At 45.6% G+C, this 26,370-nt stretch overlaps 1 protein-coding gene across 1 annotated transcript in view; it reads right to left on the reverse strand.

Moving 5' to 3' along the window:
• Positions 1–544: 544 nt before the first annotated feature.
• The window catches only part of Kiaa1324 (KIAA1324 ortholog), a 47,234-nt gene continuing 21,408 nt past the window's right edge, over positions 545–26,370 (reverse strand). Inside the window, exons 7-20 of the mRNA XM_013031856.1 lie at positions 22,631–22,808; positions 20,931–21,059; positions 19,972–20,062; positions 17,431–17,536; positions 16,406–16,543; positions 14,181–14,444; positions 12,000–12,173; positions 8,245–8,425; positions 7,131–7,227; positions 6,573–6,674; positions 3,922–4,048; positions 3,664–3,842; positions 2,394–2,559; positions 545–835 (exon numbers count right to left, since the gene is read on the reverse strand). Coding sequence (XP_012887310.1) covers positions 767–835; positions 2,394–2,559; positions 3,664–3,842; positions 3,922–4,048; positions 6,573–6,674; positions 7,131–7,227; positions 8,245–8,425; positions 12,000–12,173; positions 14,181–14,444; positions 16,406–16,543; positions 17,431–17,536; positions 19,972–20,062; positions 20,931–21,059; positions 22,631–22,808 — 2,001 coding nt within the window. The 3' untranslated portion in view covers positions 545–766. The remainder of the gene's footprint in view (positions 836–2,393; positions 2,560–3,663; positions 3,843–3,921; positions 4,049–6,572; positions 6,675–7,130; positions 7,228–8,244; positions 8,426–11,999; positions 12,174–14,180; positions 14,445–16,405; positions 16,544–17,430; positions 17,537–19,971; positions 20,063–20,930; positions 21,060–22,630; positions 22,809–26,370) is intronic.

Here is a 26,370-nt window from a genome sequence, read left to right on the forward strand (position 1 = left end):
TCCCTCCTTTCCTTCCTTCCTTCCTTTCTTCCTATCTTCTTTCTTTGTGCTGATACTCAGCCTTCAACTCAGGACCTATGCACTGTCCCTTAGCTTCTTTGCTCAAGGTTAGTGCTCTACCTCTTGAGCCATAGGTCCTTTTCCAGCTCTTTGATGGTTAGTTGGAGATGAGAGTCTCACAAACTTTTCTGCCCAGGCTGACTTTGAACCTCGACCTTTAGATCAGTCTCCTGAGTAGCTAGGATTACAGGTATGAGCCACTGGCTAAGAAATAATTTCTTTATTTAAAAAGACATATTTTTAAACTCCAGAACCATAACAATTATGGGTAGTCTGGGCTCATCTGTAATCTCAGCACTTGGGAGGTAGAAGGTGGAGGATAACAAGTTGGAGGCCAACCTGGGCTACATAGAGAAACTTGATCTAAAACCAAATAAACAGATTTTTAAAAACCCATAAACTAAACTAAACCAAATGCGCAAGTGAGGCTGTGGCTTTGGCAGCTGGACCAGTTAGGAAACAAAATGCAAGCAAGGGAATCATATACAAACAAAGTGTGGGTATATTTGGCAGATTTGAGGCAAGCAGAAAAGGTTTGGGGACTCTCTCTATATATGTATATAAAAAAACAAGATCTGAACTTCAAACATCTTCTGATAAGGCCACAATGAAGAGATTTCCAGCAGCGGGTATTGTGAGATGCTGGCACCCAAGTCGTCACAGGCTTGCCAGGGAATGTGCCAAGGCGAGGCGGCTGGAGCGCCTCTCACAGGTCCATGTCTGGGCCTCCTGAAGATGTCTTCAGTGGCACTGAATCAAATCCATCAGGAGTCCTCTGAAAGAGAGATGGGGACAGGAACTGGCTGCTGTGCAGGGACAAGTTTAGGGGGACAAAGAAGAGAAACGGATAACAGGTGACAGAAGGAACCCTTAAAGAACTTTCAGTGGTTTTGTGGAAATATTGAAATGAGATAGCTCCTTTCAAGCGCAGAGAATAAGAAAAATCATTCACAAAACAAAACCCTGTTGGAGCACCTGTAATCCTAGCTTCTCAGGAGGCTGAGGTCTGAATTGAGATCTGGTTTGAAGAGATCTGGGCAGAAAAGTCTTTGAGACTCTTAATCTCTAACCACCAAAAAGCTGGAAATGGAGCCGTGGCTCAAGTGGTACAGTGTTAAACTTGAACAATAAAGCTCAAGGACAGCTCCTAGGCGCTGAGTTCAAACTCAGGCACAAAACCAAATCAAACTGCTCTGTGTGTGTGTGTGTATTTCCCTCCTGCCTCCTCTTTTGTCTCCCCACCCTCACCTTCCCCAGTCCCCAGTACTGGGGATTGAACTCAGAGCCTGGGCCCTGCCCACCTACTCTACCAAGTCACAGCTCCACATCTGCACTCTGCTGGTGAAATGAAGATAAGAGTCTCACAGACATTTCTGCCTGGGCTGGCCTCGAACCTCAATCCTCACATCTCAGCCTCCTAAGTAGCATTACAGCCACAGGTGCCTGGCAGCCTGCTTTGCATCTTTGCTGGGTTCTAGAAGACCTAGGTAGACTGAGGAAGTTCCCCAAGCAAACTCTTCTTCCAAGGATGAAGAACATAAATAAAGATCTAAGGAGGCCAAGGGAGTCAACCTGGCAACACGGTCAGCACAAAGGGAACAGATTCAGTCATCAGAACACCTAGCTACCATTCTTTCTTCACTCACCCTTCTGTCTGCTCCTCCCTCTCTCCATGCTCCCCACCCACACCTGTTTGGATGATTGGCTCCCAGCAGTAGTCAGGTGTGCGTTCTTGGCTGCAGCAGCCCTCCAGGCCTCTCTGCTGGCCCCGTGCCCAGAGACAGTGGTGTCTGTGTTGTATTTATGGGCTTCATACTCAACTCACCCACCCACTTGGAGCCAACCCTCCCAGCTCTGAAATGCTCAGTGGTGAGCAGTTTAGACTACCCTATGACTCATCTTCTTGGGTCTGGGTCCAGACACCAAGGAGACAGCGCCCTCCACTGGTCAAAGGAGAGCCTTAGCCCATCACATGTTCCTAGAGACCATCTTTTGTCCATCATCCAACCCCCCCCCCCCAAAAGAAAAGAACTGAAGAAGGGTTGAGGGGGAATGATTCTTACAATCATGGATGGTTCAACACTTTGGAAGTTAAAAAGGTTCAAACAATTCACCAACTCGAGTGCATGCTGGGAGAGGAGCTGGGTCAAGAGTAGACTAGGACCCCAGGAGAAAGGACTGGGGTGAACACGAGAAGGTAGAAGGCAGGATTTCCAGGTGGGGGACAGAATAGTGTGAGGAGTTAAAGGCAGCATAATTACAGGTCTGCAAGTGCCTAGGAGTGGTGTCTTGTCCAGCCCTCCGGGGCTGACCTCAATGCTCTGGCTATCTACCTTGGAGGTGAATGATTTGATCTTCCCAAAGAGTGACTTCTTGCTGGTAAAGATGAGGTCGTCTTCTGCATCCTCGCCCTCCATGATGGCGCAGCTGTCAGCTGCTGGCAGGTCACAGTCCTTGAGGGTCGTGTTCATCACCAGTTTGGAGTACTTGTATTCTAGTCTGTGGAATGAGAGGATGCGAAAGACATGACACCAGAATATAGGAGCAAGAAGGAAAGGCAGAGAGAGGTTGAACTCTAAGCAGATATTCTCATGTCTTGGGAAAGGAATCTGAAGGACAGAAAAATACCTGGTTCATAGCTGGAGTAAGAGAAGAGCTCTTGGCTCCAAGTTTAAGTGATCGCTTTTCTTTAAGATAGGCTGTTTCATGCTGGGCACCCATGGCTCACGTGTGTAATCCTAGCTATTCAGAAGGCCGAGATCTGAGATTGTAGTCTGAAGCCAGCCCAGGCAAGAAAGTCCATGAGACTCTTATCTCCCATTAAGCACCAAAAAGCTGGAAGTGAAAGTGTGGCTCAAGGGCTGTCCCTGAGCAGCACCCAGTCCCTGAGTTCAAGCCCCAGGACTGGTACACACACAGATTGGCTGTTTCTATGATTGTAAAGCTCAATAGATATATTATAATGACACATTATTTGTTCAGTATATAACATGGGAAAGGATATTCTGTTTTTGTTACAGGGAAGATCTTTGAATACAGGGTCTTTTCCAAGCTAGGCAAGTGTTCTTCTGCTGAACAAATATCTCCAGCTCAAGGACATACTTCATGTGTGTGTGTGTGTGTGTGTGTGTGTGTTGATTCCAGGGCTTGAACTCAGGGCCTGAGCACCCACTGTCCATGAGATTTTTTTGCTCAAGACTAGCATTCTACCACTGAGCCACAATTCGGTTTCTGGCATTTTTGGTGGTTAATTGAAGAATCTCACAGGCTTTCTTGCCCAGACTGGTTTTGAACCACAATCCTCAGATTTCAGCATCCTGAGTAGCGAGGATGACAGACATGAGCCAATGACACCGGCCATTCTTGGCTTTTCTCTTGAGAATCAAGTAGCCATTTATAGACGGCCACATTGTACCATCCCTGTTCAGGAGTCAGCATAACCAAGGTGTATCCCAGGGAATTGACTTTACAAGTGTTTGTCTGCATTTATAGGCTCTGGGATCAACTCTAGATCAAATGCCCACTAACCGATACACTAAGATGATTTCCCTGCTCAGTGCCCCAACCCTGCCCATCTTCAAACTCCAGCATCCCAGCATGTACTTTTGATTCTTTTTCCAAAAGTAGCAGGTCAACACGGTGAGCAGGATGGCAGTACAGGTGCCTGCGGAGATGCCCACTTTCAGCCAGAAATCTATTGTTTTACAGATGGTGACCCTCTGCTCTGGCAAGGAGATACCACCAGCACATATCTTTGGTTCTCTCCACACATACGTCGTCTTCTGTCAGGGAGAAAAACAAGGATCTCAGACCTCCTGTTCCCTTCTCTCCTCCGATGTCCCCGATCAGAGGGCAGCCTACCTGGATCCCAGCCACACAGCTGCTAAGGAAGGTATGGTAGTCGGCGGTTGAGCAGAGCGGACAAGCAGCCACACTCTCCCATAGGAAGTGGAAGTTACAGCCATCACAGGTCCCATCTGAGCACGTGCTAGCAAAGCAGAAAGGAGATCTGAGCTGACTCGCATTCACTCGACTGGTGAGGAAGAGCTGGTGGATTCAGCCCTTGCCTTGTTCATCTTCTCTCACCACCTGGGTCCTACCAACTACAGGTGAGGCCTTTCAACCTCCACTGGGCTCCCCATTTTCTGCCTATGTTCTGCTGATGACAGGTTGCAGCTAACATGAAGTGCCTGAGCCCCTCAGAGGGCCTTCCCATGGGGATGTGACTTTTTATTTTTTTTTTGGTGCTGGTACTGGGTTTTGAACTCAGGTCCTGCGTGCTGTCCCTGAGTTTTTTTGTTCAAGGCTAACACTCTACCAGCTGAGTTACAGATTCACTTTCAGCTTTTTGGTGGTTCATTGAAGATAAGAATCTCACAGACTTTCCTGACTGGGCTTGTTTTGAACTGCAATCCTCAGAACTCATGGATATGTGACTTTATTTTTATTTTTACCAGTTCTGGGGCTTGAACTCAGGGTCCCTGAGTTTTTTGGTTTTTTTGTCAAGGCTAACACTCTACCCCTTTGAGCCACAGCTTTACTTCTAGTTTTTAGATAGTTAATTGGAGATGAGAGTCTCATGGACTTTCCTGCCTGAGCTGGTTTTGAATCATGATTCTCAGATCTCAGCCTCCCTGAGTAGCTAGGATTACAGGTATGAGTCAGCAGTGCCTGGTTGATATGTGACATTTTATTTTATTTTTTTTGGGGGGGTCCGGTTCTGGGGCCTGAACTCTGGGCCTGGGTGCTGTCCCTCAGCTCTTCAGCTCAAGGCTAGCACACTACCACTTGAGCCATAGCACCACTTCCGGCTTTTTTTTCCTGCTTATGTGGTGCTGAGGAATCGAACTTATGGCCTCATGCATGCAAGGCAAGCGCTTTACCACTGAGCTACCTTCTCAGCCCTGATACGTGACATTTTAAATAGCTACTTTTATTATTTTATGTTGATGCTGGGGTTTGAACTTAGGCCCTGGGTGTACTACTCCTTAGCTTTTTCACTTAAAGTAGCTCTACCATTTGAGCCACAGTTCCACTTCTGGGTTTTTGGTGGTTCATTGGAGATCAGAGTGTCACACACTTTCTTGCCTGGACTAGCTTTGACTTCCAGTTCTTAGATTTCAGCCTCCTAAGCAGCTAAGATTACAGGCATGAACTACCATTGCCTGGCTACAATAGTCACTTCAATATAGCGTCCTTGGTAAGGACTGGGGGTAAGAGAGCATTCAGGTATGGATATATGCTTTGTACTTTCATGTTTCCAACAGCAAGGACAATAATTTTATACTCCAACGCTATGGCTGGGTCAAGACCCCCGGCCTATTTTTTTGGAGACAGGGTCTCATTATGTAGCTCAGGCTGTCTTCAAACTTGAGATTCTCCTTCTTTGGTCTCCCAAGTGCTAAAATTATAGGAATGCGGCAGAGGCCTGGCTAATCAAGATGTCCTGCTTTACTTCGCAGATCCCCAATCAATGGTTTCAGAGAAAAAATTTCTAAACTGTGCTCCTTAAGCAATAAGTGCTCATCAAGATATTACTTGATGTTATGTGAAGAGAAAGGAAGAGAGTAGTGTCCTGGGGCTGGAACTCAGGGCCTTATTCTCTAACTTGGTCTTTTCTGCTCAAGACTGGTGCTCTACCTCTTGAGCCACATCTTTTTGCAAGTTAATTGGAGTCTCCTGAATTTGTCTGTTGAGGATGGCTTCAAACCATGATTCTCAGATCTCAACCTCATAAGTAGCTAGGATTCCACATGTTAGCCACTGGCTTCTGGCTCAGATTGGATCTTCTGGTTGCAGAGAGATTCTTAGGATCATAACTTGTTCCTAATTTTTTTTTTTTTGGTACTGAGGATTAAACCCAGGACATAGGCAACCGCTTTTTTTTTTTTTTTTTGGGTCTGGTCGTGGGGCCTGAACTCCAGGCCTGGGAGCTGTTCCTCAGCTCTTCAGCTCAAGGCTAGCACTCTACCACTTGAGCCACAGCACCACTTCTGGCTTTTTTCTTTCTGCTTATGTGGTGCTGAGGAATTGAACCCAGGGCATGCAAGGCAAGCACTCTACCACTGAGCCACCTTCCCAGCCCCAACTTGTTCCTAATATTAATAATGGCAAGACTTCAAGAGAAGTCCTAAAGTCTCATTGTTTCATTGAATCTTCAAAACAATTGCCTACAGGGACTTAATATGCTCGTTTTATATATAAGAAATAGGAGGCCTGGAAAAGATAAGAAATGTAATAACCTCACGAAGTAATAATGTGGCTCTCACAGATAGCCGTTAGTCACTATGCTACGCAGCTGTCACCATAACGGCCAGGGGCCAGGAGGTAACAGAAACTCTTCCTCCTGCCCCATTCTTGCCTTTTGATGATTGAGGGGTTGGGACCATGTCTGCAACCCTAGACATGGGGTTTTCTCTTCTGCTCTGTCTCAGCAATCCCTGCCTGTTGAGATGGAGTGAATTCAAGGAAGGGAGATGGTGGCATTTGTCATGCTTCCTTGTAGGGATTACCTTGGTAGTGACAGAGTTCCAGGGACAGTTTTCAGTGGATTGCATCTGACTCGGATGGTGGATGATCTTCCAGAACTGCAGGACTGGGTCACATCATTGGACCTGCAGACAAAGCCAGTTCCCCATGGGGAAGGGAGCTACTCTACCATGTTAGTGGAGCACCATTAAATGACATCAAGATGGGATGATTCCTTCATCAGGCAAGTTTGGACTTGGCCTCCAGCCTAACACATAGGGAGCCCATAGAGCTTGGTCAATAGACCTAGTCAAAGGAGAAATACACTGGCCTAGAGAAGATAAGGCTAGTATATACTGGAGCCTAGGCTAGATGGGATTATCTCCTGCAGATTTTGCTGGTATTTCTCTCTGCCTTCAGGGAAGAACTGTTCCAATAATACCCAAGAAGCCAGGATGAAGGAACAACCAGCATGTATTCTCATAACTGGGTAGATCTGCTAGACCTCACATGTCTGGCTTGGTCAGGTAGGTTGGTGGCTGGAGAGGGAGGGGATTCAAAAGAAATTGGGCAAAAGCATTAGTCAACTAGCCTCTCCCCACCTGAAAAAGAAGATCACATCTGGTATTCCTGAGGTCTCTGGGTGGAAAAGTTCAGCTGGGGAGGTGATTCCGTCCACAGTCAAGTCTGTTGACACACCTGCCAAATTAAGCATTCCTAATTAGTTCTCACTGGTAGCATTAGCTGGAAGCCACTTGGATGCTTTCAATACCTATAAACATTCAGCTGACTTCATCTTTTTTTTTCCAAATTCTTTATTGTGATTAAGTGATTACATGATTTCCCAAATTTCACAGTATTGTGGGATAGTGATGCTTAAAGTTAAAGTCACACACACATTCTAACTTTCATGGGGCAAATTGTCTATCATGTCTATAACATTTATGAGTTCTATGAGCTTTGCGATACAGTTATTTCTTCCACATGGGGTGATATGTACATTTCTTTTGTTTTGCATTAGAACCAGCTGTTCCCTCTTTCCCACTTGTTCCCTCCCTCCCATCGCTGCCATTGAGTTGCTTAGTTCATTTTGATCAATGTCCAGTGCAGCTGATGGGTCTCGCTGTTGTATGTTTTTCCCCGATTTCCTCTAGTTCTGTGTCATCGTCCTGGTTTCCCTCCGGTGTGCACATATATACCATACATGTGATCAGCAGTATGGGGTTATTTAGTAATGATTCAACCAGATGAGTGGAAGTCCTTTGTTTCTTAAGTCTTGTTAATTTTGTCATATCACCTTACATTTTGAATTTAACATCCACTTATCAGGGAGACCATGCGCTGTTTGTCTCTTTGCTCTTGGCTTACCTTGCTCAACATGATTTCTTCTATCTCTATCCATTTCCCTGCCGGACTTCACCTTATCACAACCCCCAAGTGGCTCATGAAAACAACTGTCTTTTTGGTCCAAGACTGTGACTTGAACTCACTATCTGATGCTTTTGGCTCATTGGCTAGCACTCTACCTCCAACCTCCTTCCCCACTTAAAAAAAAAAAAAAAAACCAAACACTTGAGCCAAAAGCTTTGGCTCATATACCAAAGCTTTATCAGAGCTCCCAGGGACACTTAGCAGACAAAGGTCAGGATGCTAGGCCCCTCCCATGGGACTATGTATATCTCACACACACACAACCTCACATGCCTGGTTACTCACCAACAAGTCGATCAGCAAGGCTGACGGGCTGTGAGGACACCCCCGCTTTGTAACCTGTCACCTCTGGGGGGATGATGACTGCCTGGCAGATGTAGGCCGTGATAGACTTAGAAAAACCTGACTCGCCCTCAGGGACCCGGAGGTCAGTGACATTGTCAGTGCACACAGACATTTTCTTCCCCTGGGGGGGTGGATGTAGACAAATGGCAATGGTTACAGAGAAATTCTCAAAAGGACTAGGGAGTGTTTTTTGAGTCCCCCTCCTCATCCCCATCTGAAAGTTCACACTTTCAATGCTATGTTGCAGTAGAATGATTCATCACAGGTCTATGGTAAAACAGACTTTAAAAAAGGAAGTAGGGAGGTTAAGGTGTGGTGGCTCATACCTATAATCCTAGCTGCTCAGAGGCTGAGATCTAAGGATGGTTATTCATAGTCAGTCTGGGCAGAAAAGTCCATAAGACTCTTAGTTCCAATTAAGCAGCAAAAAAAAAAGCTGGAAGTGGAACTGTGGCTCAAGTGGTAGAATGCTAGCTTGGAGCAAAAAAGCCTAGGCCCTGAGTTCAAGGCTCACAGGGCACACACACACACACACACACACACACACACACACACAGAAAATAATGTCAATATGTCCTAGTTTTGGGGACTCTGGCCCAGAGGTCTCCAGCATTTTCTTTCCTTTTCTTTTTTCCCCTCTTTCTTTTCTTCCTTTCTTTCTTTTTCTTTCCTTTCCTTCCTTCCTTCCTTTCTTTTTTTCTTTCCTTCTTTCTTTCTTTCTTTTCTTTCTTCATAGCACCACTTCTAGCCTTTTCTGTTTATGTGGAATCAAACTCAGGGCTTCATGCATGCCAGGCAAGCACTTTAACACTAAGCCACATTCCCAGCCCCATTTTCTTTTCTTTCTTTTTTTTTTTTAGGGGGTCTGGTCGTGTGGCCTGTACTCTGGGCCTGGGCACTGTCCCTCAGCTCTTCAGCTCAAGGCTAGCGCTCTACCACTTGAGCCACAGCACCACTTCCAGCTTTTTTCTTTTTGCTTATGTGGTGCTGAGGAATTGAACCCAGGGCCTCATACATGCAAAGCAAGTGCTCTACCACTGAGCCACCTTCCCAGCCCCCATTTTATTTTCTTGAAGTCACCTGGGAGCCCTATATGAGCAGGTTTATAATGGTACCAACTGATTTGGAGCTCTAAACAGCCAGCACACAAGTTAAGAGGCCTTCCTTGAGTCTGTTTTCTAGACAGAAACAGAAACATGTAAATGGATTCCAGAAGCCTGTACAATTTATATGAACATCTAGCCAAGCTCATGTTCCTTCAGTGTGTCCCTCAGTGCTGGCCTTCTATCAGGCATGTCTCTATCACTTTCTAGACAGAGACACCTAGTGGTTCAGTCACACCCCATAACCAGACCTCTTCCTCCTGAGTAGCTAGGATTGCAGTTGTGAGCCATCAGCACCTGGCTCCCTTAACCTAAAAGAAGACGTTTAAAGCTGTTACTCAAGAACATGACACTTTCAATTTTATAAGGTTTTACTACAAATGTTATTACAAATCACTATCTACAATTTAAGCCAGCTCCACTTCTGACTTTTTGCTCATTAGCCAGAAATAAAGAGTCTCATAGATTTTCTGCCCAAGCTGGCTTCAAACCAGGATCTTCAGATCTCAGCCTCCTAAGAAGCTAGGATTATGAGGCATGACCCATAGGTGCTCGGCTTTATTGGTTTATTTTTGTGGTGGTGGTGGTGGTGGTTGTTTTTGCCAGTCCTGGGGCTTGAACTCTGGGCCTGGGCACTATCCCTGAGCTTCTTTTGCTCAAGGATAGCACTCTACCAGTTGAGCCAAAGCACCTCTTCTGGCTTTTTTCTGTATATGTGGTACTGAGGAATCAAACTCAGGGCTTCATGTATGCGAGGCAAGCACTCTACCACTAAGCCACATTCCCAGCCTTTATTATATGTTTTAACTGATGAACTTTTCTGGGGAGAGGTGCTGGGAACAGAGAACCCAGAGGCTTGTGTATGCTAGACCAACACTCTAACACTGAACTATACCACAGCCCCTCCCCCTCCCTTCCATTTTTAAAGAAAAAAATATATTGAGAAAAAGAAGTAGGTTCTTCTCCAATCATGAATAACCTCACTATGTAGAGGTCTGGAAGATGGTAGGAATTCAGATTTTTTTCCTTGGGCTGGAGATTGAACCAGAGCTTTGTGCCCTTGGGCTTTTGTAATAAAGAAAATAAGGGCTAGAGGTATGGCTCAAGAGTGCCAGCCAGCAAGCCAAGCAAGCAAACTGAGAGTTGCAGGCTCTGAGTTCAAGCCCAAGTATCAAGCTTCCCCCCCCAAAAAAAGAGAATATATTGAGATAATGTTCCTTCGAGAACCTTAGGCATTAGGTTCATAGAATATTAATGTATAACTTGGTTGCTATGCAAAGCCCAATATTTTCTTTTTTCTTCTTTTTTTGGGGGATGGGGGATCAAGTCACATTATTGAGGAGTTAAAAATATACCCAGGAGAGCAAAACTCTGGTGCCCTTGACAGGGCAGGCCCTTCCCGGGCCCATAGTCTCAAAAGCTTGAGAACATGACATTTTCAATGGTACAAGATTTTATTACAAACATTATTACAAATCACTATCTCTCAGCTTTTCTCTAGATTGTACAAAGTCAATAAACCCCAGAGCAACAAGAACACCGTGCATCACAGTTCTTTGGTCCTCTTAGGATCTGTACTGTGATCATATGTAGTAAGCATTTCTGAAAAGAACAAAGGAGCCACAACCAAAACAAAAAACAAAAACAAAACTCCACCATCCAAACTAAGTGCCAGTGGTTAATATCTGTAGTCCTAGCTGAGATCAGTTCAAAGTAGTTCAAAGCCAACTAGGCAGGAAAGTCTGTGAGACCCTTACCTCCAATAAATTACCAAAGAAGCCAGAAGTGGAGCTGTGGTTCAAGTGTTAAGAGTGCTAGCCTCAAGCAAAAGAAGTTCAGGGACAGCACCCCGGCCCTGAGTTCAAATCCCAGGACTGGCAAAACCAAAACCAAAACCACCACCATCCCCTAATTCTCCACCTTTACCTATCTCCCAATTCACCAAGTGTCCTTCTGGGGCTTCCTCTCATCCTTCAGTGATCACTACTTCTTACTCCCTAAAACCAAGACACAGCTGGACACTGGAGGCTCACTTATAGCCTTTTTTTTTTTTTTAGACAGTCTCAAGAAACCTCTGCCTCCTGAGTAGCTGAGACTACAGGTGTGGTAACAGCACATGGCTCTGCCTCATGTTAATAGTTTTGCAGATTGTTTTAATAGACTTTACAGTTGAGCATCTCTAATCTGGAAATCTAAAATGTGAAATGCTGACAACCAATTTGAGCATGCTTGGGATGTGTAAATTGTCCTCATTTTGAGGGGAAAGAAAGGTCAGGCAAGACTATAAGAGAGCAAAGGGAGAGGTTAACACTGTCCAAAAAGAATGAACTCATTATCTGACTTATGAAGCTATAACCCCTCTATGTATCATCTTTATGATAACAAGAAATAAATAAACAAACATTGCTATTTACCCAAACGCTTATCATCCACAGGAGTTAATCTTACAGGGAGAGTTATTATTTTAAAACCCTTTAACTTCCTCCTTCCCTCTTGCCTGCAGCCATTGTATCTTTTCCTCTAGGTTGGGGTCTAGCTTCTGATCCATTAGCTTCTCCTCTGCAATTCTCACACCTTCCTTGAATCCCTTACCTGGTGTCCACAGAGACTCAGGGTAAAATGATGGAAGTATTTAAGCCCTTTTGAAGTGAAACTTGGCCCTCCAGCCAGAAAGGCAGTGCTTGCCAAGGCCGAAAAGTTGTAGTTGAAAATCCTGGACGGGGTGGTACGTGAGAAGGTGCAGTCATTGTAGCAAAGAGAGTGGATCTAAGGGGGGGAGAGGAAGCAGGTCAGGCCAGATAGCTGCAGGGAGCATCAAGAGGCTATAGGGGGCGTTGTTGAGGAGCTAAAGGGGATCTCCAGGGGCTGCAACAGGCAGTACACATTCCCCCTCCCCCGCCCCAGCCTAATGCAGCCCAAGGGCGCTGAAGGAGGAGAAATGATTGGAGGTAGACATTAAAAGAGATAGAAAGGGGCTGGGAAGTTGGCTCAGTGGTAGAGCGCTTGCCTTGCATGCCTGAGGCCCTGGGTTCGATTCCTCAGCACCACATAAGCAAAAAGAAAAAAGCCGGAAGTGGCGCTGTGGCTCAAGTGGTAGAGCGCTAGCCTTGAGCTGAAGAGCTGAGGGACAGCGCCCAGGCCCAGAGTTCAGGCCCCACGACCGGACCAAAAAAAAAAAAAAAAGAGATAGAAAAAGGATTTATGTGTATCTTGCCATTCAATTCTTGGCACATAGAAGATGTAAGGGAGAGTTACACCATCTGTGCATGACTGTCTGCAGTGGCTACCTTGAAGCATTCTTCTAGAACCACCAGCTTTCAGAGGTCACCACAACCTTATACAAAAAGTCTCTTTGCAAGGACATCTGACTAGTCACTGTCTGGTCAACCTTGCACTAACACTACTCTTGTTATTCATTATTTTCATCTTTAAAAATTTCCGCTTGGCCAGGCACTGGTGACAAGGATTGTCAGGTGCCAGTGGCTTATTCCTGTAATCCTAGCTACTCAGGAGCTGAGATCTAAGAATGGTGGTTCAAAGCCAGCACAGGTAGAAAAGTCCAAGAGACTCTTATTTCCAATTAACCACCAGAAAACCAGAAGTAGCACTGTGGCTCAGAGCAGTAGCCTTGAACAAAAGAGCTCAGGGACAGTACCCCAGTCCTGAGTTCAAGCTCTATAACTGACAAAAGAGAGGGGGGGAGGGAGAGGGAGAAAGGAAGGGAGGGAGGGAGGGAAGAAGGGAGGGAAGAGAAGGAAAGGAGGAGGAAGTGGTAGGACTATGAACTCTGAAATCAGTTTCTTGCTCTGCTATAGAGTTCCAATTTGGACAGCAACCATACCCCTTGCAATTCCTCCCCACAGCAGCAGAGGGAGCGCAAGGGAAGGCTGTATCATAAGTCCACACTACCAAAAGAGGTGGTTAGTGGTGGGTGAAATCATTGCCCTTATTTTGAATCCAAGCAATGCTTGCAGAGTAGTATACAAACGATGTCTTATGGACACATCTCTATGTAGTTGTGATCAGTAAGACTTTTACTCATGCATGCTTTCTTGGATGCAGAAACTATATGGGGGCAGCGGTACTGTTGTACCACATTGGAGAAGAGAGGGGGTGGAGGGAGGGAGAGGGAGAGAGTGAACTTAGGGCCTCTCTTGGTTAGATTTTAACCTCAAGGCTGGTGCTCTACCATTTGAGCCACATCCCCACTTCCATCTTTTTGATGGTTAATCAGAGATAAGAATTTCATGGGCTTTTCTACCGGGGCTGGCTTTGAACCATGATGCTCAAATCTCAGCCTCCTGAGACACTAGGATTATAGGCATGAGCCACTGGGACGTGGCTCTGAGAAGAATTTCTATGCTTATGAAGCCAAGAAGGCACTAGGTAGAGACAACCATACAAGTTAACTGTACACCCCAGCAAAGACTGGGCCGCTGCCTTCCTAAATGATAACAGGCTCGATTGGGCTAGGCTAATTCAGCCATAGACTCTTTTATTCCTTCAGGTCTCTGCATGAGTGCCAAATTATCCTGTGGACAAATTGGTTATCTCTTCCCTTGCTCTCAACTGAAGATGCCACTTTGTCCATGACTGAGGGAAATCAAGCCCTGCAGCTTAGAACCCATCAGTCATACTCCTCCAGGACTCCAGCCGGAGTGTGTACTGGGGACACAATTGGCTCTCAGCCCTTCAAGACGACCTATCTAGTCCATCTGAGAAGCCTCCAAGGCCATCCAACCAAGATTAGGATGAAAGGTAGACTGCTGGCACCTTATTGCTCTTGGTGCCTGGACCACAAGGCACACAGGCTTGGACACCATAAGGCTGGTGGGCTTTCAGGATTGTATTAGGCGGGCAGGAGTGGCAGGTTCCAGAGTCTCTATCGATGTAGTAGCCAGCAGGACAAGCAGTGCAGGAAGAGCCCAGGTCCGAGGCTTCAAGGGCGCAGGGGCGGCAGTAGGAAGCCACCCCACCCATGACATTGGTGACATTGATGGAGTAGATCTTGGCAACATCATTGGTGTACTTTCTACCCTAGAGACAAGGAAAGAGGAGGGGAGAGAGTGGAGGCTCAAGACAGCACCAAAAATGGAAATAGCAAAATACTTCATATTTTATCCTATGACACTTGAGGAAAAGTCTTGGAAGCATCCTTTTCTTTTCACTACTTAACAGTGTATCTTCATTATTTACCATCATCAAGATATGGAATCAGCCCAGATGTCCCTCAGAGGATGAATGGATCAAGACAATGTGGTATATATACACAATGGTATCCGTACACAATGGAATTCTACGGATCCATCAGAAAGAATGATATTGTACCATCCATTAGGAAAAAATTATATTAGGCAAAGTAAGCCTGACACAGAGAAACATAGGTTGCATCGTTTCCCTCATTTGTGGTAGGTGCCTATAACTCTACAAGTGAGTACACTGGACGGTAAAAAAAAAAAAAATCAAAGACAGAAATGAAAAAAAAATACTTGGACATGGTAAATTATACAGGTCTCTGGGCATTCACACAGAGACCGACCAAAGGAGGAGGTTCTTAGGAGAGAATCACAAAGGCTCAATGCACATGTGCATCTGATCACAGAAAATAATATTTATCAAAATGAACTCCAGGAAACAGAAACAAGAGGTTTTTTTTTCTTTGTTGATGTTTTTGGGGGTTTTTTTTGGTGTCTTATTTGTGTATCTGTCTTTGGGAGGGTAAACGTGGGGGGGGAGACAAAAAGGGTAGAATAAATGGTGAACAAATGCAGCCGTACTGCTCACTAGACACTATATTGAAGATGAACTATACAACCTGTGGGTGGGAACAGGAGGGAGAACAGGGCGGGAACTGGGAGAGAGTGAGGGAAGGGCTGACATTGTTCAAAATGAAATGTACGGGGGCTGGGAAGGTGGCTCAGTGGTAGAGCACTTGCCTTGCATACCTGAGGCCCTGGGTTCGATTCCTCAGCACCACATAAGCAAAAAGAAAAAAGCCGGAAGTGGCGCTGCGGCTCAAGTGGTAGAGCGCTAGTCTTGAGCTGAAGAGCTGAGGGACAGCGCCCAGGGCCCAGAGTTCAGGCCCCACAACTGGACCCCCCCCCAAAAAAATTAAATGTACTCTTTATCTGACTTATGCAACTGTAACTCCTCTGTACATCACCTTTATATAACAATTAAAAAACAGTGGTTCTTTATGTGCATTTTGGGGTCATTTTAAAATAAGGCTGTCCCATTTTGTTATGTATGAAGAGATTAAGTACCATGGAGGAAATGTACAGTAGATACTGTTAAATAAAAAAGGAGGTCTTTACCTATAGAAGAAAAAAAAGAAAGAAATCCATGTTTTGTAGCAAAATATCAGCTAAGGCCAAGCCAGATGATACACACCTGTAATCCCAGTGCTTGGAAGGCAGGAGGATTGCAGTTTAAAGCCAGCTTAGGCTACATAGTGAGACCTTATCTCAAAGAACAAAGAGGGAAGGAAGAGAATAAGACAGAGGGAGAGGAAAGAGAGGGGAAAAGAGAGGGAGAAGAAAGGGAAAGAATGAGGGAGAGGCAAAGGAGAAGGAGAAGGAAAAGGGGAGGGAAAGGGAGATGGGGGAGGGAGGAAGGGGTGAGAGAGAGATTGAGAGAGAGGAGAGACTAGACAGAAGAAAATACTCCAGATGTTAATTAACAGATCTTCCTTCTACTTATTTGTATTTTCTAAGTTTTCTGCATTAAACCCATACCACTGCGAGTTAAGAAAACTGGAGTTGTTATTCCAAATAGCAGGAGGTAAGGACTGTAAGGACAGACAGTTAATTGAAGGTACCCAGTACCATCCTCCCTGGAAGTCAGTTAGATGAGATGATCCTCAGAGGGCTGCATGAGCAAGTCTCTCCTTGATTCCTGAAGGTCTTTCTGACTCCTCACCCATGAGCTCCTGCGAGAAAGCCTCCTGGGTTTGGGCAGTGTCTTCCAGGAGCTGGAGCCTGGGAAGGGAAGGGACTCACTGTCTCATGAAGCGTGGTCCTCTGGAAGGCCCAGGTGAAGCTCATGGTGGCGTTCTCCTCAATGGTGTAGGTGTAGGACTGTTTGCCTTTGGAACCTTTCCAGGTCTCCACAGGAGTGTTAGTCCTAGAGTTCACACCCTGAAGCCAGGACAGACCAATGGGTAAGGCAGGAGGGCTGAAGGAGGAGATGAGCCCACACTGCTGCCATCCCACAGGCCTTTACATTGGGCAGATCCAAGTTCAGAACTTATGTTAGTGGGGACAGGGGCTTACACCAATACTGGTAATGATCAGAAGGCTCATGGCTTGTGGTCAGTCTGGCAGAACGTGAATGAGATTCCATCTCAACCAGTTAAAACCTGGGTATCCTGCTAGTGGTGCATGCCTGTCACCCCAGCTGTACGGGCAGCATAAATAGGAGGATGGAGATCCAGCCCAAGAAAAAGAAAAACCTTATTTAAAAAATATCAAAAGCACCCAGCACTGCCTGTAATTCCTAGATGCAGGAGGCCGACATCTGACAATCGAGGTTCAAATCCATACCACCGGGCAAATAAATCTGAGGGATTCTTATCTCCCATTAACCAGCAAAATGCTGGAAGTGGAGGTATGGCTTAAGTGGTAGAGCATCAGCCTTGACCATAAAAGAAAAATAACAACGGCTGAAGATGTAGCTCATGATAGAGCCCTAGTCTGACAAATACGAGGCTCTGAGTTCAAACCCCAGCACCATAAATAAATAAATAAATAACAAAAGCATAAAAGGGCTGGGGGCATGGCTTAAGGTTGTAGTGTATCTACCTATCAAGCTCAGGGTTGTGGGTTCAAACCTTTGTGGCATCAAAACAAAAAAAGAAAAAGAAAAAGCCCCTGTGACACCCCTTTGATTCTGGGCTTTTCCTCTGTGGATTCACTACAAGCTAGATGTGTGTTATCTTGACTGCCCACAGGGCCAGTGGGGGAGGGCGGGGGAAATATAGACCTCCTGTGAGAGCCCCACAACCAGCAAAGAAAGGAGAACATACCACCATGAAGTAGAGCTCACAGTTCACAGAACAGATGGTCTCGAAGACAAATGTGATCCTGGCCACCTCTTTATTCTCTGTGTCTGCCATCACTGACTGTGGAGGTCTGTGGGGGCAGAAAGGGAAGATTGGCTCCTGAGGTCAGACTGTGTTTATGGAGAAGCACAGACGACTTCTCAGAGGGTCAGCTGGGGACAGGAAGGAGTAAAGGCTAAATCTAGCTATGCCACCCAAGCTATGGGATCTTGACCTAGCCAGGGCGAAGCTTTCTCAGCTGTAAAGAAGGCAGAAATAAAGCAGGACGCTAGTAGCCCACATCTGTAATCCCTGCTACTCAGGGTGCTGAGATCTGAGGATCAAAGTTCAAAGCCAATCTCAGGCAGATAAATCTTAGGGACTCTTACCTCCAATTAACCAGTAAAAAAAAAAAAATGGAAGTGGAGATATGGCTCAAGTGGTAGAGTGCAAGGTTTAAGCAGAAAAAGCCAACAGAGAGTAGAAGGCCCAAGATTCAAAGCGCCAGTACTGGAGCTCCAGTACTGGAGCATGTGCGCGCACGCGCGCGCACATACACACACACACATGCACACACACACGCACACGCACACACACGCGTGCATGCTCGATTACATGCTCCCTGCCAAGATATGTGGCCTTACAATAGGCCCAAAGCAACAGAGACAACTGACCATGAACTAGAACCTCCAAAACTGAGCCAAAATAATTGTTTGCTCTTTTAAGTGGCTTATCTAAGATGCTTTGTTCCAGTAACAGAAAGCGGACTAGTATATCTGCTACCCAGATTCGCAAATTGAAAAATACTATTTTGAAATGTTACTCCATAAAGGCTTCAGTTTGCTTTTTTTAAATTTTATTTTATTTTTTCCTTCCTTGAGACAGGGCCTCACTTGGCAGCCCAGGCTTGAATCAAATTTATGATCTTCTTGCCTTAGCCTCCACAGTGCTGGGATTACAAGAATGAACTACCACACCCGGCTAAAGTGTGTTCTTACAAACACAGGATCTTCCTGGTCCACTAGAGCAAGGTATGTTAAAAAAGAGAAGGAAAACGAATTCTTGTGAACAACTACCGAGGGGCTGAGCACTGTCTCAGGGATGAAAGAGGGGCTTCCAAGAAGGAAGTAGTCCTTCCTTATCTTAAAAGCCCTCATAAGCAGAAGAGCATGCTTTGGTTTTGGAAACCTATTTATGGTTTTTCTTTGAGCTTTAGCCATGTTGCCTAGATTCTGAGATGCTCCGGTTCCCAGCTCTTCTCTCCATGATTGCATAGTCCTCGTGGCCACCTTCCAGTCCAAAGCCCCTTCCGCCATCCCACACTGCCTGGAGGGTTGTTGCTGTTTGGGGTTTTTTCTTTCTTTGTGTGTGCAGTTCCTTAGGCTTGAACTCTGGGCTTAGGCACTGCCCATGAGCTATTTTGCTCAAAGCTAGCCTCTACCACTTGAATAATACCTCCACATCTGGCTTTTTGCTGGTTAATTAGAGATAAAAGTCTCAAAGACTTTCCTGGTTTTGAACTATAATCTATAGAGCTCAGCCTCCTGAGTGGCTAAGATTGCAGATGTGAGCACAGGTACCCTGTTCTGTTGTTGTTTTAGTGACAAATAATATAATGCTTTTGTTCTGGGATATAGGAACAAATATAATAATAACAATCCTTGTCAAACTTCTGGTCTCAAATAAAGATGAATGGGATATGGGCACCTCTGGTCCTATGTTTTAAAAATCATCTCTGATGCTGTGAGGAGGAGGAATTGGAGCAGCATGTGGCCCAGCAAGGTGAGGAGTCAAAAGAGCCGTAGAAGCCGGGTGTTGGCAGTTCATACCTGTAACTCTAGCTACTACTCAGGAGACTGAGATCTGAGGATCAAGGATTAAAGCCAGCCTGGGCAGACAAATCCAAAAGACTCTTATCTCCGACTACTCTCCCTGCAAAATAGCTAGAAGCAGAGGTACAGTTCAAGTAGTAGAGTGCCAGCTTTGGGGCAAGGGAGACAAGAAAGAGTACAAGACTCTGAGTTCAAGTTCCAATACCAGCACTTGTGTGCATACACAGGCATACAAACACAACACAGAAACAGCAGTGAGTAAATCAGCCTGGAAAGTAACTAAGAAAGTGTGTTGGCATGTTGGTTAACTTGGCCAAATCACCACTGTGCTCTCATATCTTCTGATCGGATATCCAAAAAGGAATCAGGGTCCTGATGGCTCACACCCATAATCTAACTACTTAGGACAATGATATCTGAGGATCACAGTTCAAAGCCAGCCAGGGCATCTAATCTTCAGTTAAATACCAAAAGGTGTGGAAGTGTGGCTCAAGTGGTAGAGCTTCAGTCTTGAGTAAAAAAGCCAAGGGAGAGTGTTCATGTCCCTGAGTTCAAGTCCCAGTATCAATCAATCAATCAATCAAATAACATAAAGGAAAGTTCAGCTCTGAAAGGCTCCTCTCCAACATTCCTAGTATGTAGGATTTTGACATGGTTGTTGCAGTGGGCTTCTTCTTGGTTTTGTAGTCCTCACCTGAATCCTGGCACAACCAGAGTCAGAATCATAAAGTCATTGTCCGAAGCTCCAACAGCTGTATAAATGTGATCACCAGCCACCTCCCAGCCTGGAAGGGGAGAGGAAAGAGTTAACACTCTTATGTTCTTTAATGCAGGCCAAGTATGTACCAGTCTATAAGGGCAATAATGCATTGTACTTATCCTACTTACTTTGGTAAAGACCCTGAAGCTCTGAGTAAGACCTTAAGCATATTGATAGCCATTTTTCTTTCTCTGTTTCTGCCTCTGAAACTAAAGTGTGTGTGTGTGTGTGTGTGTGTGTGTGTGTGTGTGTGTGTGTGCTTTTGTGGTAATGGGGCTTGAACTCTGGGCCTGGGTGCTAACCCTGAGCTCTTCAGCTCAAGGCCAGTGCTCTACCACTTGAGCCACTTCCAGTTTTCTGGTGGTTAATTGGAGATCAGAGTCTCACGGACATTCCTGCCAGGGCTGGCTTTGAACTGTGATCCTCAGATCTCAGCTTGCTGAGTAGCTAGGATTACAGGCTTGAGCTACCAGCGTTTTTTTGTTTTTGTTTTTGTGTTGAACTCAGGGCCTAGCTGCTGTTCCTGAGTTTTATACTTAAGGCTAGCACTTTACCACTTGAGCCATAGCTCCACTTTTGGTGTTTGTTTGTTTGGTTTTGGTAGTTAATTGGAGATAAGAGTCTCATGGACTTTGCTACTCAGGCTGGCTTTGAATTGTGATCCTCAGATTTCAGCCTCCTGAGTAGCTAGGATTATAATCCTGAGCCATTGTTACCTGGGTGAAACTAAGTTTTTGCCGAATATATGCCCACAAGAAGTGGAACTTTCAGAGGGATGCATGATATAACAAGCTAGTTTTTCTCAGAACTCCCCCATTATAAACAAATGTGAACTTGGAAGAGCCTGAGGCAGTGCTGGGGGTGGCAGCTCACAGTGAGGGGAGAGGTATCACCTGTCAGGCCCTTGTACTCAAAGTTGATTCCACTGAGCACCGTTGTTTCCATGTTCGTGGGCAGTGTGTTCCACCATTTGTATTCAAATCCCACGGCAGGTTCAGTCCCAGCTGGGCAGTGGGTACAATCTGCAGAACCCCAAATCCATCATTCAGCAGGAAGCCAGTGGCCACTGTTCCTGGAGCTACAGCCCCACAGACAAGAGGCAGCCAGCCAGGGGTGGCCAAGCACTGCTGCAAAAAGGTAGGTCAACCAGACTAGAAAACTTAAGAGACAATGCACATAATTAACTCAACATGTACACACTGGCCCCTTGTTCTAGCATTCCCCTATACTCTTGCCTTACCAAAAGCTTCATTTAAAACTTCAGTGTGGGGCTGGGAAGGTGGCTCAGTGGTAGAGCACTTGCCTTGCATGCATGAGGCCCTGGGTTCGATTCCTCAGCACCACATAAGCAGAAAAAAAAGCCGGAAGTGGCATTGTGGTTCAAGTGGTAGAGCGCTAGCCTTGAGCTGAAGAGCTGAGGGACAGTGCCCAGGCCCAGAGTTCAGGCCCACGACCAGACCACCCCCCCAAAAAAAACAAAACTTCAGTGTGCTGGGGGGCCAGTGGTTCACACCTGCAATCCCAGCTACTCAGGAGGGCTGAGATCTGAGGCTCACACATCAAAGCCAGCCTGGGCAGGTAAATCAATGAGACTCTGCTTTCCCATGAACCACCAGAAAGCCTATAGCTCTATGGCTTAAGTGGTAGAGGGCCAACCTTGAAAAAAAAAAAAAAAAAGCTGAGAGACAGAGTCCAGGCCCTGACATTCTAGTACCATAATTTAAAAAAAATGTAGTTGTACCTTCTAACCTGACACATGAAGTTTACCTAATTATCACACTATCATTAAAAATATCCAAATTAATAGGTACATAAATCTCTCCACCCTACAACTCCACTCCTTTTTTTTTTTTCTTTTTGCCAGTCTTGGGCCTTGGACTCTGGGCCTGCGCACTGTCCCTGAACTTCTTTTGCTCAAAGCTAGCATTCTACCACTTGAGCCACAGCACCACTTTTGCCTTTTTCTCTGTATGTGGTACTGAGGAATCAAACCCAGAGCTTCATGCATGCAAGGTAAGCACTCTACCACTAAGCCACATTCCCAGCCCCTTTTTTGTTTTTTAATTCATTTTTTGATGCTGGTCCTGGAGCTTGAACTCAGGGCCTGGATGCTATCTCAGAGCTTTTTTAATTTTTCCTCCTTAAGACTAGCACTCTGCCACCAGAGCCACAGCACCACTTCCAGCTTTTTTGGTAGTTAATTGGCGATAAGAGTCTCATGGACTTTTTGCCCATGCTGGCTTCAATCTGCAATCCTCAGATCTCAGCCTCCTGAGTAGCTAGGATTATAGGCATAAGCTACCAGCACCCAGCTCCATTTTTGTAGATGACCAAATGGGTCATCTATGCTCCCGAGACTTCTAGTTAGCACCTGCCACACACAGGAAGCCTCTGTTAAGATGACCGGGTCCCTTCAGGCTTCAGATGGGTCTGCAGAAGCAATGAGGAGGAAGGCAGTAAGTTGTTAAGTCAGATTCTGACCTACAGGCCAGCCTTGACCTCTCTTCTCTTAAACCTGGTTCTAAGCAGTGGCCCGCCCACCTGGCCAGCAAGAGGATGGATACCATGCCAGGAATGGGCATGGGACGGTTACCAGAGCCATTGGAGTACCAGCCGTAAGGGCAGGGTTCGCAGGTGCTGTTGTTGGTTTTGAAGAAGCCTGGATTGCAGGGTGGGCAGTGGGTCTTCACCCCTGAGGCAGGCAGCTTCACCGCCCCCTCCAGATCCTCGCCACAGATCTTCGGCTTGGCCCATTTGTACATGAGCTGTGTCTGCCAAAGAAGATAAGGCACAACTCAGCCTCGGTGAGATTCAGGGCTCATTTCTGACTCGAACTTGAGGGTGAACACTCCAGGGTAGGGAGCTTTGGAACTTTTATTTCGTTTTGTGTGCTGGTACTAGGGCTTGAACTCATGGCCTGAGTAGTACTGTTCCTTAGGTTTTTCTGCTCAAGGAGAGTGCTCTACCACTTGAGCCACAGTTCCACCACCAGCTCTTTGGTGGTTCGCTGGAAATAAGAGTTTCATGGACTTTCCTGCTAGGGCTGGCTTTGAATCTCAATCCTCAGATCTCAACCTCCTGAATAGCTAGGATTACAGGTATGAGCCACGGATCCCTATCTTTTCATGGAAGCATTCAATGCAGAAGCAGGAAAGAAAGTGGGCGCTCTTCCTTCAGATCAAGTCAGATGCCCTGGTGAGTGGCACTGGGTATCAGAACAGGTGAACCTTTGTCCCTTTTATTCCAAATAAGAAGTGACAGGTCACACAGGGTGGGGGCGGGGAGGGGAGGAAGGGGAGGGAGGGGAAACTGTGTGCCTTCATTTGAGCTCCCCCTCCCTTGTTTACATGGCCTTGCCTCTCCCTCCCGGAGCCCTAGGATTTTTTAAAATTTCTTTTCTTTTTCTTTAGTCACAGGGTCTTCATTAGGTAGCCCACGCTGGTCTGGAACTTGTGTTGCTCCTGCTTCAGCCTCTTAAGTGCTGGAATCAGAGGTGAGTACTACCATACCCAGCCCCTAGACTTGTATTCTAACCTTACCCTGGCCCAAATCCTGTGAATTTCTGGCAGGAAAAATGACTTGGACCACCTCTTAGAGCAAAATGGCATAGTTAGTGGGTCCAGAAGTTAGCATCCTGGTCTCTGAAAAGCCACTGCAGCACAGCAAAGTCACAAGCACAATCATCAGCACCACAGAACCAGCAGATTTCTTCCAGGCAGAACACCTGGCTGATGCGCATCTGAGTGCGCCTCCTCGGGCACAGGCCTCCGTGGCCTCTTCTGGGCCATGGACTATAGGCCTAACCCAGCACCTCCAGGCCCCAAAGTGGTGAGGAAGGGGCAGACATGCAGACTCGACACAGCAGAATACACCACAGAACTGCAAGGCCTTGGCCTGAGCCAGGGAGAAGGAGAGAACAGGGCAGAAAGGAGGAAAGAAAAACACACTCAGCCAAATGTTAGACCTAGTAAGGAGAAAAGGAGAGGAGTTCATTGTCCCAATAAGATCAAGAAAATGAAAATAAGCTGAGCACTGTGGCTATGGCCTGTAATCCTAGCTACTCAGGAGGCTGAGATCTGAGGATCATGTTTCAAAGCAAGTCCTGGCAGGAAAGTCTTTAGAATCTATTTCCAATTAACCAGCAGAAAGCCAGGTTCCAATGATGGCTCAAGCACCACCAAAAAGCTGGAAGTGGGGAAATGGATGGCCCTACAACAAATCATATTAAGAGAGGTAAGCCAAGCTCAGAGAGACAAATGGTGCATGTTTTCTTTCATATGCAGAAGCTAGATCTAAAATGCAGTGAAACATGATAAATTATTTAGGACTCAAGGCTTTCACATACAGTGAGACCAAAGAAGGATACTCTTGGGAGAGGATCACAAAGGTGTAATGCCTACATACATTTAATCATATGGAACAATATTTATTAAAAATGATACTCCAGGAAGTGAAAACAAGAGGGATTTTTGGTTGCTGTTTTTGTTTTCCTTTCTCTTTGGGAGCCCAGAAATAGAGGGACAAAGGGTGGACAAATGCAGCAGTGGTGTACTCATGAGACACTATGTTGAAAATGAACCATACAACTTGTATGAGGGGATGGGAGGGAAAAACTGTGAGAGAGCAAGAGAACGGGTGCACTGTCCAAAAAGAAATGTACTCTTAACATCATCTTATATGGTCCTATGTACATAGCTTCGACCTTTTCTGCTTGTCTTAGACATATACTAGTTATTGCAAATAAGGGAACCCATGGGACCTATGTTTCTTTGGGCCTGGCTTACTTCACTTCTGATGGAGGCATAATTCCCGTGTGTGTGTGTGTGTGTGTGTGTGTGTGTGTGTGTGTGTGTGTGTATCACATTTTCTTGATCTATTCATCTACTGAGGGGCATCTGGGTTGGTTCCATATCTTAGCTATGGTAGATAATGCTGCGATAAACATAGTTGTATAGCCTTGTTTGTGATTGGTTGGGTAAATGCCCAAAAGTGGGATTGCTGGGTCATAGGGGAGCTCTCTGTGGAGTCTTTTGAGGACCCTCCATATTGCTTTCCAAAGTGGTTGAACAAGTTTACACTCCCACCACCAATGCAGTAGGGTTCCCTTTTGGCTACATCCCCTCCAGCATCTGTTGTTATTAGACTTCTTGATTATAGCCATTCTAACTGACCATATAAGATGATGTTAAGTGAAATGAACCCCAAGATAGGGACACAAGTGGTTCTTTCTTGCTATTGTAATTAATGTATTTATAATGTACTATGAGTTTTTTTTTGTTTCTTTGGTATGTTCTTCCCCCATGGTATAACCCCTGTTTTCACTGTATTTGATTCTGGTGCCCTGAATCTTGTATATGCTTTTTTTTTTTTTTTTGTCAGTCATGGGGCTTTAACTCTGGGCCTGAACACTATCCCTCAGCTCTTCAGCTCAAGGATAGTGCTCTACTGCTTGAGCCACTGAGCCACCTCCAATTTTCTGAGTGGTTTATTGGAGATAAGTCTCATGGAGTTTCCTGCATGGGCTGGCTTTGAACTGTAATCCTCAGATCTCAACCTCCTCAATAGCTAGGATTACAGGTGTAGGATTACAGGCATGAGCCACCGGCGCCTGGCTGTATATACATTTTTATAATTTGGAGAAGTGAAGAGAAATAACAAAATGCCTAAAGATACAGGTTGACAATGAGATATATAAGACACTATGTTTAAAATGAACTTTACAACTTTGAGGGGGGAAGGGGAGAATGGGGGAGGTGGGGAGGAAAGGGATGGTAGGGGAAAAATAATGGAAGAGGTAACAATGTTCGATAGGAAATGTACTCATTACCTTACTCATGTAACTGTAACCCCTCTGTACAGTATTTTTACAATAAAAAAAAGAAGAAAGAAAGAAAAATGAAATGTACTCATGCCAGATGCTGGTGGCTCACACGTCTACTCTAGCTACTCAGGAGGCTGAGATCTAAGGATTGAGGTTCAAAGCCAGCTGGAAGAAAAAATTCCATTACATTCGTATCTCCAATTAACCAGAAAAAAAGCTGGAAGTGGAGCTGTGGCTCAAATGGTGAAGGGCTAGCCTTGAGCAAAGCTAAAAGAGTCAGAACCCAGGCCCTGAGTTTAAGCTCCAGTACCAACACACACACACACATTATGGACCATCCAACCAAAAAGGAAAGCTCTTTTTTTTTTGTCAGTTGTGGAGCTTGAACTCTGGGCCTGGGCGCTGTCCCTCAGCTCTTCAGCCCAAGGTTAGTATCTACCACTTGAGCCACAGTGCTGTTTGGAGCATTTTCTGCTTATGTGGTGCTGAGGAATCGAACCCAGGGCCTCATG

Source organism: Dipodomys ordii, unplaced genomic scaffold (assembly GCF_000151885.1).
Source record: "Dipodomys ordii isolate 6190 unplaced genomic scaffold, Dord_2.0 Scaffold146, whole genome shotgun sequence".
In the NCBI taxonomy this organism is placed as follows: Eukaryota; Metazoa; Chordata; class Mammalia; order Rodentia; family Heteromyidae; genus Dipodomys; species Dipodomys ordii.